Source organism: Mya arenaria, chromosome 15, assembly GCF_026914265.1.
Source record: "Mya arenaria isolate MELC-2E11 chromosome 15, ASM2691426v1".
Taxonomy (NCBI): domain Eukaryota; kingdom Metazoa; phylum Mollusca; class Bivalvia; order Myida; family Myidae; genus Mya; species Mya arenaria.
This window is the reverse complement of record NC_069136.1, coordinates 41211202-41226433: the sequence shown is the minus strand read 5'-3', so window position 1 is coordinate 41226433 and position 15232 is coordinate 41211202. Positions and strand designations below refer to the sequence as shown.

The 15232-nt window shown below is 36.4% G+C and overlaps 2 protein-coding genes across 15 annotated transcripts in view; one reads left to right on the top strand and one right to left on the bottom strand.

Annotated features, from left to right (window-relative positions):
- LOC128219835 (Na(+)/H(+) exchanger beta-like) overlaps window positions 1-10315 on the top strand; it is a 134882-nt gene extending 124567 nt beyond the window's left edge. For 12 of the 13 annotated variants that reach the window (XM_052927915.1, XM_052927925.1, XM_052927918.1 and 9 more), the window contains 6 exons: window positions 1393-1548; window positions 1912-2018; window positions 4869-4949; window positions 5804-5946; window positions 6310-6428; window positions 6840-8523. In XM_052927915.1, coding sequence (XP_052783875.1) covers window positions 1393-1548; window positions 1912-2018; window positions 4869-4949; window positions 5804-5946; window positions 6310-6428; window positions 6840-7694 — 1461 coding nt within the window. In that variant the 3' untranslated portion in view covers window positions 7695-8523. The other variant, XM_052927927.1, reaches the window with a different exon arrangement.
- Window positions 10316-11521: 1206 nt separating this feature from the next.
- Window positions 11522-14484, bottom strand: LOC128220670 (lysosome-associated membrane glycoprotein 2-like). Of its 2 annotated transcripts, none has more exons than XM_052929159.1 (3): window positions 14324-14484; window positions 13387-13517; window positions 11522-12832 (listed from the first exon to the last, which is right to left on the bottom strand). In XM_052929159.1, exons 1-3 carry the CDS (start codon window positions 14370-14372, stop codon window positions 12263-12265), a joined length of 750 nt encoding a protein of 249 aa, XP_052785119.1. In that variant the 5' UTR covers window positions 14373-14484; the 3' UTR covers window positions 11522-12262. The 2 variants fall into 2 exon arrangements, with proteins under 2 accessions (XP_052785119.1, XP_052785120.1); XM_052929160.1 differs by having other exon boundaries at window positions 13387-13514.
- Between the last annotated feature and the right edge of the window lie 748 nt (window positions 14485-15232).

Genomic DNA, 15232 nt, shown 5'->3' with positions numbered 1-15232 from the left:
CCAAATGACTTACACTTATCATTGGTCGCGGTAACAATGTTGTCGGCCAAATGACTTACACTTATCATTGGGCGCGGTAACAATATTGCCGACCAAATGACTGACACTAATCATTGGGCGCGGTAACAATGTTGCCGACCAAATGACTTACACTTATCATTGGGCGCGGTAACAATATTGCCAACCAAATGACTGACACTACTTACTGGACGCAGTAACAATGTTGCCGACCAAATGACTTACATTTATCATTGGTCGCGGTAACAATGTTGTCGGCCAAATGACTGACACTTATCACTGGACGCGGTAACAATATTGCCTCCCAAATGACTTACACTTATCATTGGTCGCGGTAACAATGTTGCCGACCAAATGACTTACACTTATCATTGGTCGCGGTAACAATGTTGCCGACCAAATGACTTACACTTATCACTGGTCGCGGTAACAATATTGCCTCCCAAATGACTTACACTTATCACTCGTCGCGGTAACAATGTTGCCTACAAAATGACTTACACTTATCACTCGTCGCGGTAACAATATTGCCTCCCAAATTACCTTCATTTTTCATTGGTCGCGGTAACAATGTTGCCTACCAAATGACTTACACTTATCATTGGTCGCGGTAACAATGTTTGCTACCAAATGACTTAAACTTATCATTGGTCGCGGTATCAATGTTGCCGACCAAATTACCTTCACTTTTCACTGGTCGCGGTAACAATGTTGCCAGCCAAATGACTTACAATTATCACTGGTCGCGGTAACAATGTTGCCAGCCAAATGACTTACACTTATCACTCGTCGCGGTTACAATGTTGCCGACCAAATGACTTAAACTTATCACTCGTCGCGGTTACAATGTTGCCGACCAAATGACTTACACTTATCACTGGACGCGATAACAATGTTGCCGACCAAATGACGTACATTTATCACTCGTCGCGGTAACAATGTTGCCTATTAAATGACTGACACTTATCACTGGTCGCGGTAACAATGTTGCCTACCAATTGACTTACACTTATCATTGGTCGCGGTAACAATGTTGTCGGCTAAATGACTTACACTTATCACTCGTCGCAGTAACAATGTTGCCGACCAAATGACTGACACTTATCACTGGTCGCGATAACAATATTGCCTCCCAAATGACTTACACTTATCACTCGTCGCGGTAACAATGTTGTCGACCAAATGACTGACACTTATCACTGAACAAGGTAACAATGTTGCCGACCAAATGACTGACACTTATCACTGGTCGCGATAACAATATTGCCTCCCAAATGACTTACACTTATCATTGGTCGCGGTAATGATGTTGCCGACCAAATGACGTACACTTACCAATGGTTGCGAGGTCAACAACATCAATCCATGTTGCAGGGCAGCACGATCAAGCCACTGGTCAAGCTTCTGCGCGTGAAGATGGAGAAGAAAGAGCAACAGCTGCTGAGCGAGGAGATCAACAGTCATGTGACGGATCACGTGATGGCGGGAATAGAGGAAATATCGGGCCAGCGTGGCTCGAACTCCTTCCGGGTAAGCGACCGAATCTGATACCACATAGTTTCCCTTATCATTGCTAAAAGAAGTTTACTGTCCAAAGATAAAAGGAGTTCTTTTAGTTGTAAAGAGCGTTCCATAGCATTTTTTCTTTTAATCGATACTGTTTCCGAACATTTTATATATTATATACATGCCTAGTGGTCAAACATTCTAATGTAAACCATGTTTAGAGGGACAATGTATCGAGGCCGGAAACCTGACACAATAATAACAAGTACCATACTAAATATGTTTGTCAATTCAGCCCATTGCATCCGTTCTTTACGAGAAATAGATCATTAGCTAGGTGTTTGGTGATACAACATGTACATGTATACATGTTTTTCCCTTGTTTAGGAGAAACTCGAGCAGTACAACAGGCGCTACCTGAAGATCTTCCTTCAGAGGGACCCTGTCTCCACAGACGATCAGATCATGGCCTACTTCAACAAACTCGCACTACAGTAAGTCTTACTGCTCATTTGCATCATAAATGAGGTTCTTGGTAACAAAACTATCTCGAAATTCGCTTAAATAATTTAAGCGGTATAGAAAAGGCAATTGGTCAGATCTTTGCAAACGGTGTAACATTGATAAATATTAAAAAAATATATAAATGAAGTGGTATGCAGTTATAACCGTTTTAACCAATTATTACCATGTGATAAATTGATGGTGTTAGTATTTTCTATCAAATTATTATTTCAGTTTATATGACTATGTGCAATGATACAATGAAAACTATAGGGACAAGCCTAGTAGACGAACGTTAGATATATAAGCCCTGTTTAGAGATACAAGGCAATGGCACAAACAACAATGAGCTAGATACACACGAGTATAAACACCACATACACATGATAAAACACCACATACACATTAACAAACACCACTTTCACATTAACAAACACCACATACACATTAACAAACACCACACACATACACATTAACAAACACCACATACACAAACACCACATACACATGAAAAAACACCACATACACATGAAAAAACACCACATACACATTAACAAACACCACCTACACATTAACAAACACCACATACACATTAACAAACACCACATACACACTAACAAATATCAGATACACATAAACAAACACAACATTCACATTAACAAACACCACATACACATGAACAAATACCACATTCACATTAACAAATACCACATACACATTAACAAACACCACATTCACATTAACAAACACCACATTCACATTAACAAACACCACATACACATTAACAAATACCACATACACATTAACAAATACCACATTCACATGAAAAAACACAACATTTACATTAACAAACACCACATACACATAAACAAACACAACATTCACATTAACAAACACCACATACACATGAACAAATACCACATTCACATTAACAAATACCACATACACATTAACAAACACCACATTCACATTAACAAACACAACATTCACATTAACAAACACCACATACACATTAACAAATACCACATACACATTAACAAATACCACATACACATGAAAAAACACAACATTCACATTAACAAACACCACATACACATAAACAAACACCACATACACATTAACAAATACCACATTTACATTAACAAATACCACATACACATTAACAAACACAACTTTCACATTAACAAACACCACATGCACATAAACAAACACAACATTCACATTAACAAACACCACATACACATTAACAAATACCACATTTACATTAACAAACGCCACATACACATTAACAAACACAACATTCACATTAACAAACACCACATACACATGAACAAATACCACATTCACATTAACAAATACCACATACACATTAACAAACACCACATTCACATTAACAAACACAACATTCACATTAACAAACACCACATACACATTAACAAATACCACATACACATTAACAAATACCACATACACATGAAAAAACACAACATTCACATTAACAAACACCACATACACATAAACAAACACCACATACACATTAACAAATACCACATTTACATTAACAAATACCACATACACATTAACAAACACAACTTTCACATTAACAAACACCACATGCACATAAACAAACACAACATTCACATTAACAAACACCACATACACATTAACAAATACCACATTTACATTAACAAACGCCACATACACATTAACAAACACAACATTCACATTAACAAACACCACATACACATAAACAAACACAACATTCACATTAACAAACACAACATTCACATTAACAAATACCACATTTACATTAACAAATACCACATACACATTAACAAATACCACATACACATTAACAAATACCACATACACATGAAAAAAACATCACATACACATTAATAAATACCACATACACATTAACAAATACCACATACACATTTACAAACACCACATTCACATTTACAAACACCAAATTCACATTAACAGATACCACATACACATTAACAAATACCACATACACATGAAAACACATCACATACACATTAACAAATACCACATACACATTAACAAATACCACATACACATTAACATATACCACATACACATAAACAAATACCACATACACGTTAACGAACACCACATACACATTAACAAATACCACATAAACATTAACAAATACCACATACACATAAACAAATACAACATACACATAAACAAATACAACATACACGTTAACAAACACCACATACACATTAACAAATACCACATACACATTAACAAATACCACATACACATAAACAAATACCGCATACACGTTAACAAACACCACATACACATTAACAAATACCACATACACATAAAAAAACACAGCATACACGCTAACAAACACCACATACACATTAACAAATACCACATACACATTAACAAACACTACATAAACATGAAAAACACCACATACACATTAACAAATACCACATACACATTAACAAACACTACATAAACATGAAAAACACCACATACACATTAACAAATACCACATACACATTAACAAACACTACATAAACATGAAAAACATCACATACACATTAACAATTACCACATACACATTAACAAACACTTCATAAACATGAAAAACACCACATACACATTAACATTAATAAATACCACCTACACATTAACAAAGCCCAGATACACATAAACAAACACCACATAAACATGAAAAAACACCACATTCACATTAACAAATACCACATACACATTAACAAACACCAGATACACATAAACAAAAACCACATAAACATGAAAAAACACCACATACACATTAACAAATGTGTTTACAGGCAGCATTTCGAGCACTTGGGTGGCAGCAAGATGATCATGGAGAAGTACGGCAGCGAGCAGGTCTCCTTGGAAGAATTCCCGTATGTAATTCATGTGGCCAAACCATAAAAAATGCGCATTATCAAAACATGGACAATCGTAAACAATTGCTTGCAAATGTCCCACTGACTCATCATAGTGATCCGAATTAGTGTATGTCCCATTGTCACATGTTGTAGCCTGTTTATCTCTTAATTGATATTACATTGTACTTAGAAACAGTATTGGTTCTTGATGCCCAGGTATTGAAGTTATAGATGGACGTCTCACAGAGTTTATAATTTCAATCACGAGGGTAACTGGTGATCTAACTGTACCAGGTTGTCAAGGGTAACGTTCAATAATTAGTGTGCGGCATAAGTGAATTACATTGTTACTTATCCGCCCGTTAGTTATTGAACAGTTTAGCTCCGCCTCTTTGTTCCCGTTCCGATATGGAAATGTATGTATCTAGTAATTAAACATGGCACTATCAAACATGTACTAGTCGTATAACTTAATTCGGACCGACCAACCCAAGAACAAAGGTCTTGGTCGGACCACTGCAGTTTGATGGAGAGGACCCATATTCACTAACAACTAAAGTCTAGACTTAGGTTGTTAGTGAATGTGTGCATGTCTCAAAAGTCGTTTTTATTACTATTTCATGTATGGTTTTCAAACAGATATATGAATTTTAGTTAAATTTACCTTCTGGAACATATGTACAGCATTGTTTACCATCTATGCAATTCAATAAGGAATTGTATATCAAAATTCAAACTTATTGTTGTTTCCATGAAAAATGTACATTTCGGAACAACTTTCAATTAAACCAGTCCGATGACTTGCACTCATATGCACATTCTGTGATAAAGAGCCCTTTAAAGGAATGGAATTTATTTGTGTATTCAAGTATTGATGATGATGAGGCATTTCCGGGTACGCCGAGCGAGGGAGGGTCTGTCTGTGGTGACATCACATTCCCCGTGCCGTCTCTCAACGCTTCCTCCGAGGACATAAACTCGGAGCTAGACCGCGAGATGATGGAGTCACAGGGTAGGTGCTAGGGTACAAGGCACGGTGTTTATGAAAGTTACACAATGTAGTTGGTAGGTTTCATCAAGGATGTGGTTGTTGAGTTGTGTTGATAAAAGATTGGCGCTCCTGTACGGAACTTACTTTTTATGATGTTTTTAATTGCATAAGATAAACATATTGTCAGTGTGATGTTGTTGTTGTTGCAGTCTAGACACTCATACTAGACAATAGTATAATGATGTACGGTGACATACGGTGTGAAAACTGGAAGTCAACATACAATCTTCTGTACGAGAATAATGTTGGATTGCTGTGTCGTGTTATGTCTTCTATAATCTATTAATATATATTACTGTACATTTCTCATACCTACCCTTCCAGCCACTCGCCGTAGGAAGTCTTTGTTCCCCGTAGCGTTAACGCGTGATATGGAGACTCGTCTTCAGGACAACCCAACCGCCATGGACGTCCGGAAGATAATGGTGCCATCCCGCAGACATGTGAGGCTTGAATTGCATTTAAATACAGACAGTTTTGGCATATACCTTTTTTATGGAATAAAGAGAGACGTGGTCTCTGCTAGCTTACTGGAACCGGAAGTGTCACTTTCGTTAATAGTCAGCTCGCAGCAGCCGTATTATTTTAACAGGATTTTTTAAACATGCCATAGACAATTCATGAAAAGGAATACTTGTCCGATTTTCAATTGTCGTTCCTATGACGATGGTTGTGTTTATGTTTAATTGAGAGTACTCGAAGTTGTCCAGTTAATGAATTAATCTTATAAGTTCATATTTTGTTCTACAAATCCACTTTAGTGGGTCTATTTTTTAACTGATTGCTTATAATTTTCAATGTTCCAAACTGATGTTTTTTATTTCTATATTAAGATGTGTTGCCATTTATTTCAGCAACAATATAAACGCCTAGACAAAAACCTCAAGAATGATAATAGCGAGAATGACCTACTAACATACCTCCAGAACAAACAGATGCGAACGCGCCGGATGTCGCAGGCGCTGTGGAACACGCCCATCAGCGAATCACCGGAAATACCGGAGAATCGGCCGCGTCGGAAGAGCCTAGCGCCGAATGTTGCCACAAACAACTACAGACGTCGCCTCAGTTTAGCTGTACCTACTCCGGATCATGAGGGCGGCAGGCGGCGAGGCGTCAGCGTCGGAAATGTGCTCAAAGGGCTTGATTCCCCCGCCCGTCGTCGGCTAAGGTTCCGACGAAATGCCCCGTCGACAGCATCCTCTGAGGACCGAGTAGAAACCTCAAACTTGTGCCCAGTGTCAGAAAATGAAAATGAAGAAGACAATAATGGTGTGAAATTCTGTCTAGAAAACGAAATGGAATCGCGGGATAAAAAGGTAAAGGAGGGAGGGATATATGAAAAGAAGAAAAAGAATTTTGATCGGATTATTCGGGGTCGAAGTAGGCATGGTTCTTTGTCTAAGACACGGGCAGGTGAAGTAAAAAGGGGTGGGTCTTTAAAAGAGAAAACAGGTTTGTCAGGTGAAAGGTCCCCTGCATCTGAAAGACGAACGGGTGAAAAAAATGTTAGGTTTGTGTCCCCAAAAACTAGTCCGGGTGCAATCCGCCGGAAGCATTATGCCTCTGCTCATCCGCCAACTGTTGAATCGGACACCAGTTTTAGATCATTGAAAGAAGAGGAAACAAGTACGAAAGGTAGCATCAGGAAAAACCCATCCTACAGTTATGCAGTATCAGACGCCTTACTAGAAGACGATTCACTCTAGAAATCATTTAAAAACCTATGAAGAATGTTTTGCTTGTAACGTCCATACACTACTCTGATTATCCTAAGTCCATGTATATGAAAGGCCTAACATCTGACAAGATTATATTAGTTTCAAGACTCAAAACGACAAGTTGCATTTGTATTGCAAAATTTCAGTCGGGCAGAAAATGATGGTGACAATTGTTGTTTTTTTGTAACCACATAAATTGGGTTACTGCTAATTCCAGACATTTAGCAAAAAAGTTTTTAAAGTATTTTCAATATGTTAAAATACATAAGTTATCTGAGTAAGAACGGCACATTACGCCGATTGGAAGTTTATTGCTTTGAGGGTTTTAATTGTTTCAGAGAAAGTTCATACTAAACGCATACATTTTAATTGAAAACATGTCGCTACTTACTCATGTCACATCGTGTTTAATAGAGTAAGTTATGAACATACGGGTTTAGAATGCGAAAGTAGAAAGTTTGCATGTTGTGAGCTTAAAACGCCTTAGCTGGCATGTATGTACTGAGTACGAAACAGTACTAACTGGCGAGTGTTGTCCCCGAACGTGCATTCGGTATACATGTGCATCCATGATACAAGTTACTCCAACATTGAATGTTTGTGTCTGATATTTCATATATACAAAATTCTTTCTCAATTTCCATTCTATGAAATATGTATTGTTTTATTTCACTTGATACAATCTTCGTTATGAAGTTATCAATAAACTATTATATTCAAAATTTGACTGTTTCTAAATTTAGGAAGTAACAATATGTGTTAAATTATGAAACATAACTTTTGATATGATTTTTAAAAGCATGAGTTTAAAAGTAAGTTCTCGTTTTTTTACAGTTATCGCATGCGTCTAACGCAGACCGAGACCAGAGCAATGTAGACCACGTGACCCACTTCTAACATTGCAACCTTCAAGTTGGCGCATGCGCCTGACACAAACCGTACCGATAATAGTGTAAAGCACGTGACCCACTACTAATATTGAAACCTCCAAGATTGCGCATGCGGCTGACACAAGCCGTACCAACAACAATGTGGAGCACGTGACCCACTTCTAATATGGCAACCACCAAGATTGCGCATGCGCCTGACACAAGCAGTACCGACAACAATGTAGAACACGTGACCCGCTTCGAGCACGACGGCCAAGCTTCAAGCATGCAACGAATGTTGTTTTTATTTCATTTTGTTTGTTTTGTTTTTCATTTAATGTTTTAATGTTATCCTACTTGTTATTAACACGACCATTTTGAAAGTGCATCTGCAGTTGTGGTAAAAGCCAGAAGAAGAAGACACAAAGGAAATACAATATCGAATCTTCAGCTTGGTTGCCCGAATATCAACATATCAAACAATAACAATTATTTCCTTTATTTATCATGGTAAAATTTGTTATAATACATTATATTAAAATGTCCATACAGAACCGGTTTTACAAGATGGATATGTTAATCACAATGTATTCCTTATATTGAGAACTTCAATGTCATCAGTGATAGCCAAACATTTTTGAGGGGAACAATTAGACCATTATACCGTGGTATACATGATGCGATTGTAATACCAGACTCTCTAGCAGCTCCTAGTTTTTTTAAAGTGCTCCTAATTTTTCCTAGTTTTTTTTCTAAAATGCTCTTGGTATTACTAGTTTTTTTTTATTTGCAGCATTATGTCAATTTATCATGAAATTATGAAAGTTTCAATTTTGTGTTTTCATTGTGTTTTGAAGATTTTCTTGCCGAAATAATATTATGTAGAGCTGTTCAGCTGACTTGCCTATGCTACTGGAAGTAGTGGATTCGTGTCATTGATACATAGTTTAGCCTTTACCCATGGTGTTTAAGGTTGGACTATGCCAGGGTGACGCCAAACAGAAGCAAATTTACAGTCAGCTGAACACTTATATGTAAGGTAATTGGACAGTTAAGCAGTAGTAAGGTAATACTTATCTGATAATACCTCCTAGTTTTTGTCTCAGTATTCCTAGTTTTCCTAGTTTTCTGCTTGAAAAAAATCCTATTTTTCCCCTATTTTTTTCCGATGTATTTCTGGAGAGCCTGTAATTCACGCAAATTCAATCTCGCTTTATTCATTATCAATACAATGTGTTTGATTGCTTGGTAAATCAAATGAAGGCTTAAACCGGTCTTCTTACGGTCCTATAAAAAAGTGCTGTTATTGCAATTTAACATGTTCGTATGTTGCATTGTGTCCTAGATACAGGCGTGGTTATAGGCGTGGTAATAGCATGCAAAGCATGAAACATCGTTCCAGCTATGGGTTTTTAGTGGCATGTTTTGTGTGTATTATTGTTATTAACAAACATCTGCTGCCAAAATCTGTGTTATGGCATTGACTCGTCAATCACTAATTGGTCAAAAACAACAAAGAATTCGGTAAGACTTAGAAAGATGCCTAGATCAACTGTTTACTAGAGCTATAGTGCGTATGCATATTGGAGCAATTTCAGAGTTTGAAAAGAGGATATGTTTTGTTAATTAGAGTAGAGTTCAATATGCATGTCTGTTTCAGCAGGGATTTTCATCAATACATTAACCTGTGATAAATACTTGTTTGTTGTTTGAAAATGTTTATTAAAGATTTTAAATGTTTCTTGTTTCTTTCCGCTTCGTTTTATCCAAACTTGAATTTGCGTAAAGAAATTTGAGCCACTGTTACGTCAGTGTGTGTATAAACCATGATATAAATAACGTCATATATATGCTACGTCGGAAGGCAATAATTTGCTTAAAAGTTAAAATGAAGACTTAAGATTTAAGTTAAAATGAAGACTTAAAACAAATATAACTTTTCTTTTACTACACCATTTCAAATGAAACAAAGGGCAGTCTTTGCCGCTTGAAGACTCCCGCCTTCGTTTTATTACCTGAGTTTGATAAGGTGATTAGTTTCATCAAACACTTCGAAAAACCTGTTTCCAGAAAAAATGTTTTGATAGTGGTTAAAGACTAAAGGCGGGGCTGTGTATGCGGCTTAGACTGTGCTATGTTTCATTTAAAAAGGTGGAGAAATAGTGATGTTATCTTTGTTTTAAGTTTTTAGTCGAAGCAAAAAAGTTGCCTTCCGACGTAGCATTTATGACGTAATTGATCACGTGGTATACACACACTGACTTTGATGCCCAACTAAATAGCAGGTCGGGCGTAGTTTCCTTATCGGCATTATGCCGGCATACCAAAGCTTTAAAGTGAGTGTGGCCATGAATAGACCTTCTTTGTGACAGACATATTAAACGCTTACAGTGTTCACCCCCTAGCCATGATTCAGCATAATTCCGGTATATGTTTGTGTAGGAAACGAACAAATGAACGCTTCAGAAACCAGTGACCTTCAAATAACTTTGAAGAAAAAAAGAAATGCGTCAAGTGTATTTATTATTAAAGTGACACTCTTATTCAAAATCAATACATACACATGTATAACAAACATAAATTTTGAGTGATAAACCTTTAACAACTTACTAAATAATGCATTTATGAAAAATATTAATTACTGATAACAAGATTGTAACCGTGTTTTTAATAGCTGAAACGCAAAAATATGAAATAATTGGTAAATGCTTAAAGATTTACTGCGTCTCATAAGGTAGAAATATCGTGTTTTCTGCACCTTACTTTCAAATTAAACTCGATATCCTTAATAAAAACCATCTTTTTCGACATTTATTCATTCTTTTTGGTATATTAAAACAATTATATTTAATTGAGATCAATCTTATTTGGGAGAAAGAGTGCATCTTTAAGTTTATTTCCTTGTTTATTAATGATTTATTTATTAATATAAATTAGTATAAATTAGTATAAATAATTCCTGCCGTCTCATGTTATAGCTACAAAATCATTAGCTCAAGCCTGTATAGTATGTATATATAATATATAAACATATAAACATTGTCATACAAATATAGCAGTAGTTGATCAACCCTTTGAATACTGTTTATGCCCTGGCATTATTTCAAGTGATAGTACATTCTAGAAGTATATTACTGTTCAGCGGTGTTAATGTCACCGTACATATATGACGCAATCTGTGAAAACCAGGCCACACGTGAAAACGAAGTTACGCGAAAACTGACGTTTTCAACATGCTGTGGTTAAACATGAAATTGATTTAATTTTTACTGTCATCTTTGTGAATTGAATGTTAATTATATAAAAATTTAATGCTTAAAAAATCTGCTTGTTGAAAAATCGAGTTTACTCACGTGACGTCGTTTTCATATGTGACCTAGTTTTCTTAAATTGCGTCTCATGTGTACGGTGAAAAACACCGCTGAACGCAGAACTGTGCTTCTATCGCTTAAATAGATGACATTTCACCAAAGTGCGTACCAAATAAGAATCTGACACCATGCTAGATCAGGATCATATTGAACTCGCCATATTTCGTCAATACGCGTTGATAATATGGCCCAAAGGTGCTTAATTAAAGTAATTAACATAATATTCAAATACAACTGAAAATTAGACATTTGGCTTTCCATCAATTTGAAAACTACACAGGAATGAACACGAAGTATATATGAGCTTCTACAAATGTCAATCATCAGAAAAACCCGACTCCTCAGGGCCCCTTACACGACTAGCTACGACATAAATGACCACAACGATAACTATACACGCAGCCAGGGCGATCCCGACAGGAATAGCAATAGCAAGATCTGTGTTAGGGTGATCTTCGTCGTCGGCAGAGCAGTGCTGAACATTTGATTCAGAAAACACTGTACTGTCCGTTACTCCAAACGCTCTATATTGCAAATCAGACAGAGTAAAGATTGTTCCATCGTTCATTACAAAGTCTTGTCTACCTTGGCAACTGAACGATCCACCAAATGTTGACGACAGTGACCCATTGGCCAGAAGAAGCTGTTCTGAGATCGGTTGACCGGTGTTTGTGGCATTTGGAAAGTGGGCACCATCCAGTTTGTAGGTAAGGCTAATGGATTTCCATTCGTATGAATTCGGATTAACACTGGAGTTTCCAAACACAAGTGTCACTGTAAATGTTGGGTATACTTGTATTGTCAAGGTTTCTGACCCGTCGCTGTTTTGGCACTTCCCCGATGAACCTGTCGTATTTGCAGGCACGTCTATAATTGTAGTATAGTTCTGAAATACAAATTAACCCACTAATGCATTTGATAAATGAGCATTTAGCCAACTATAGATATGGTGTCAGATGGCTTTGAACTTGTTGAACTTGCTACAAGTGTTAAAGAAATGTCTCAATCTTTCAGAGGCTGTTGTTTTCATAGTGTTGGTGTATTTTACATTGCCATAGGAACAGTGTTATATAAGCAGGGAAATTGTTTGACTTAGGAAAGGGGATGAATAAAATGTAGGGATGCAAACGAATGGCAAAATTGATATTCGAATATTCGGTAATTCTTTCGATCGAACATTCGAATATTCAATTAACAAAATGAATATTTAAGAAATGTTGTAACCTACTATTATCATTAATCGCTACCATATTAGCTGGAGCCTTTGTCATAGCCGTTTCACGCGACGGAACCCCGATTTCCCCCAAAAATAGCCTCTGAAATTCCAGTCATGGAAAAACATTTCGAATGAAAAGTCAAATTAAGAGTATACAATTCTAAAGTATTTGAATGTGTTCCACTGCTGCAAAGTGACGTTGTATTCGATACAAGCATACATACTTTGTTTGTTCCAACATATGGGATCTTGAGGCGTATTCCTGTTGCCATGACAATGCATGTTGCGTGGCCATCAGATACGGTGTAATTGCTCCGCACAGGGTCGACATTCTCGCTGGCAAATACTGATGCTGCTAATTATATGCAGAAATAAATAGTTATTAAAATAGGACTATTACATAGCAAACAAAAAAAATCAGTGTGTGTATACCACGTGATAAATGACGTCATATTTGCTATGTCGGAAGGCAACATTTTGTTAAAAATGTAGACTACCAAAAATAACTTTTCTTTTACTACACTATTTTAAATAAAATAAAGGGCAGTCTATGCCGCTAAAAGAGCCCCCCCCCCCCCTTCGTTTTATTACTGAAGTTTGATAAGGTGGTTAGTTTCATCAAACACTTTGACAAACCTGTTTGTAATATTATGTTTTGACAGTGCTCCGACAAACGGCCGTATTGTGAAAAGGTTTATCGAATTGTTTTAAGAAACTAAACTCTCAATGAAACTCTGGTAAAAGACTGAAGGCGGGGCTCCGTAATCGGCGTAGACTGCGCTAGGTTTCATTTATAATGGTGAAGAAATAGTGAAGTTATCTTTGTTTAAAGTCTTCATTCGAAGCAAAATATTGCCTTCCGATGTAGCATATATGACGCAATTTATCGAAGTGTTTGTTGAAACTAATCACCTTATGAAACTTCGGCAATAAAACGAAGGAGGAGCTCTTTAAGCGGCATAGACTGTCCTTTGTTTCATTTAAAATGGTGTAGTAAAAGAAAATTATCTTTGATTTAAGTCTTCATTTTAAGCAAAATGTTGCCTTCCGACGTAGCATATATGATGTAATTTATCACGTGGTATACAAACACTGTATTATATCATATCAAGAATATTGCAATTCGACACTTCCATTACAATACAACAAAACCAAACTTACCACATACTACTGCTAATCCAACGAGACACGTCCATGTCGATTGCATCATCAAGTCCTAGTTTTATGGCATTGCAACTCAGAGATCACTCATATTACAAACAATAAATCACAAATTACAAACTATTATACTTTATTTATAAAGATATAGTTGTAATGTACACAGTATCACATACATTGTGAGTTACTGCTACCACGTGCGTTTATCAATCAAACTGTTAAAGGGTTTTGTCCAACAGAGAGCAATTTAGAAATAGTTATCTTCATGTATAAACTCATACTGACTTTTCCCTCAGTTTATAGGGAAGTATACTCAGTTTATAGGAAAGTATACTCAGTTTATAGGAAAGTCGACTGAGTTTATACAGAAATATACGAAGTATGACAATTATTAAAATTATTAAAAAGTATACAATGTTAAAACTTGCTGTCCGTGTTTTGAAGAGGGTTAGTAGCCTTAATATAGTTCAAACTGCCCTTACAATGATTCGCTTTAATTACTTTTAAAATTTCTTCTATATTTCATTTAACATTTTTAAGAAATGCAGTAAAACAACAAACAAACAAACACAATTGTAAGATTGCGTCATTTATTAGCGAATATTCAAGCCATATTAAATCCTAGTATAAATCTGGTCAACTGTGTTTAAGGCAATGTTTCACCCAGATTGAACATTTTTATCTTGCAGATAACAAAAATAAATGCGAGAGATATCAAATATACGGTCACGGCGATAGTAGTTCAGATATAAACGCTCGCTTTCAATTTGACCTTACTGTATTATCTGACCCACTCCTGTAAGCTCAGCAAACAAAATGAACCTTGACATGCAAAATAATTCAGTGTACGTGCAAATATTCAAAATGGAAGCCTTTTTCATAGGTCTTTATCAAATAAGACGGGTCATATAC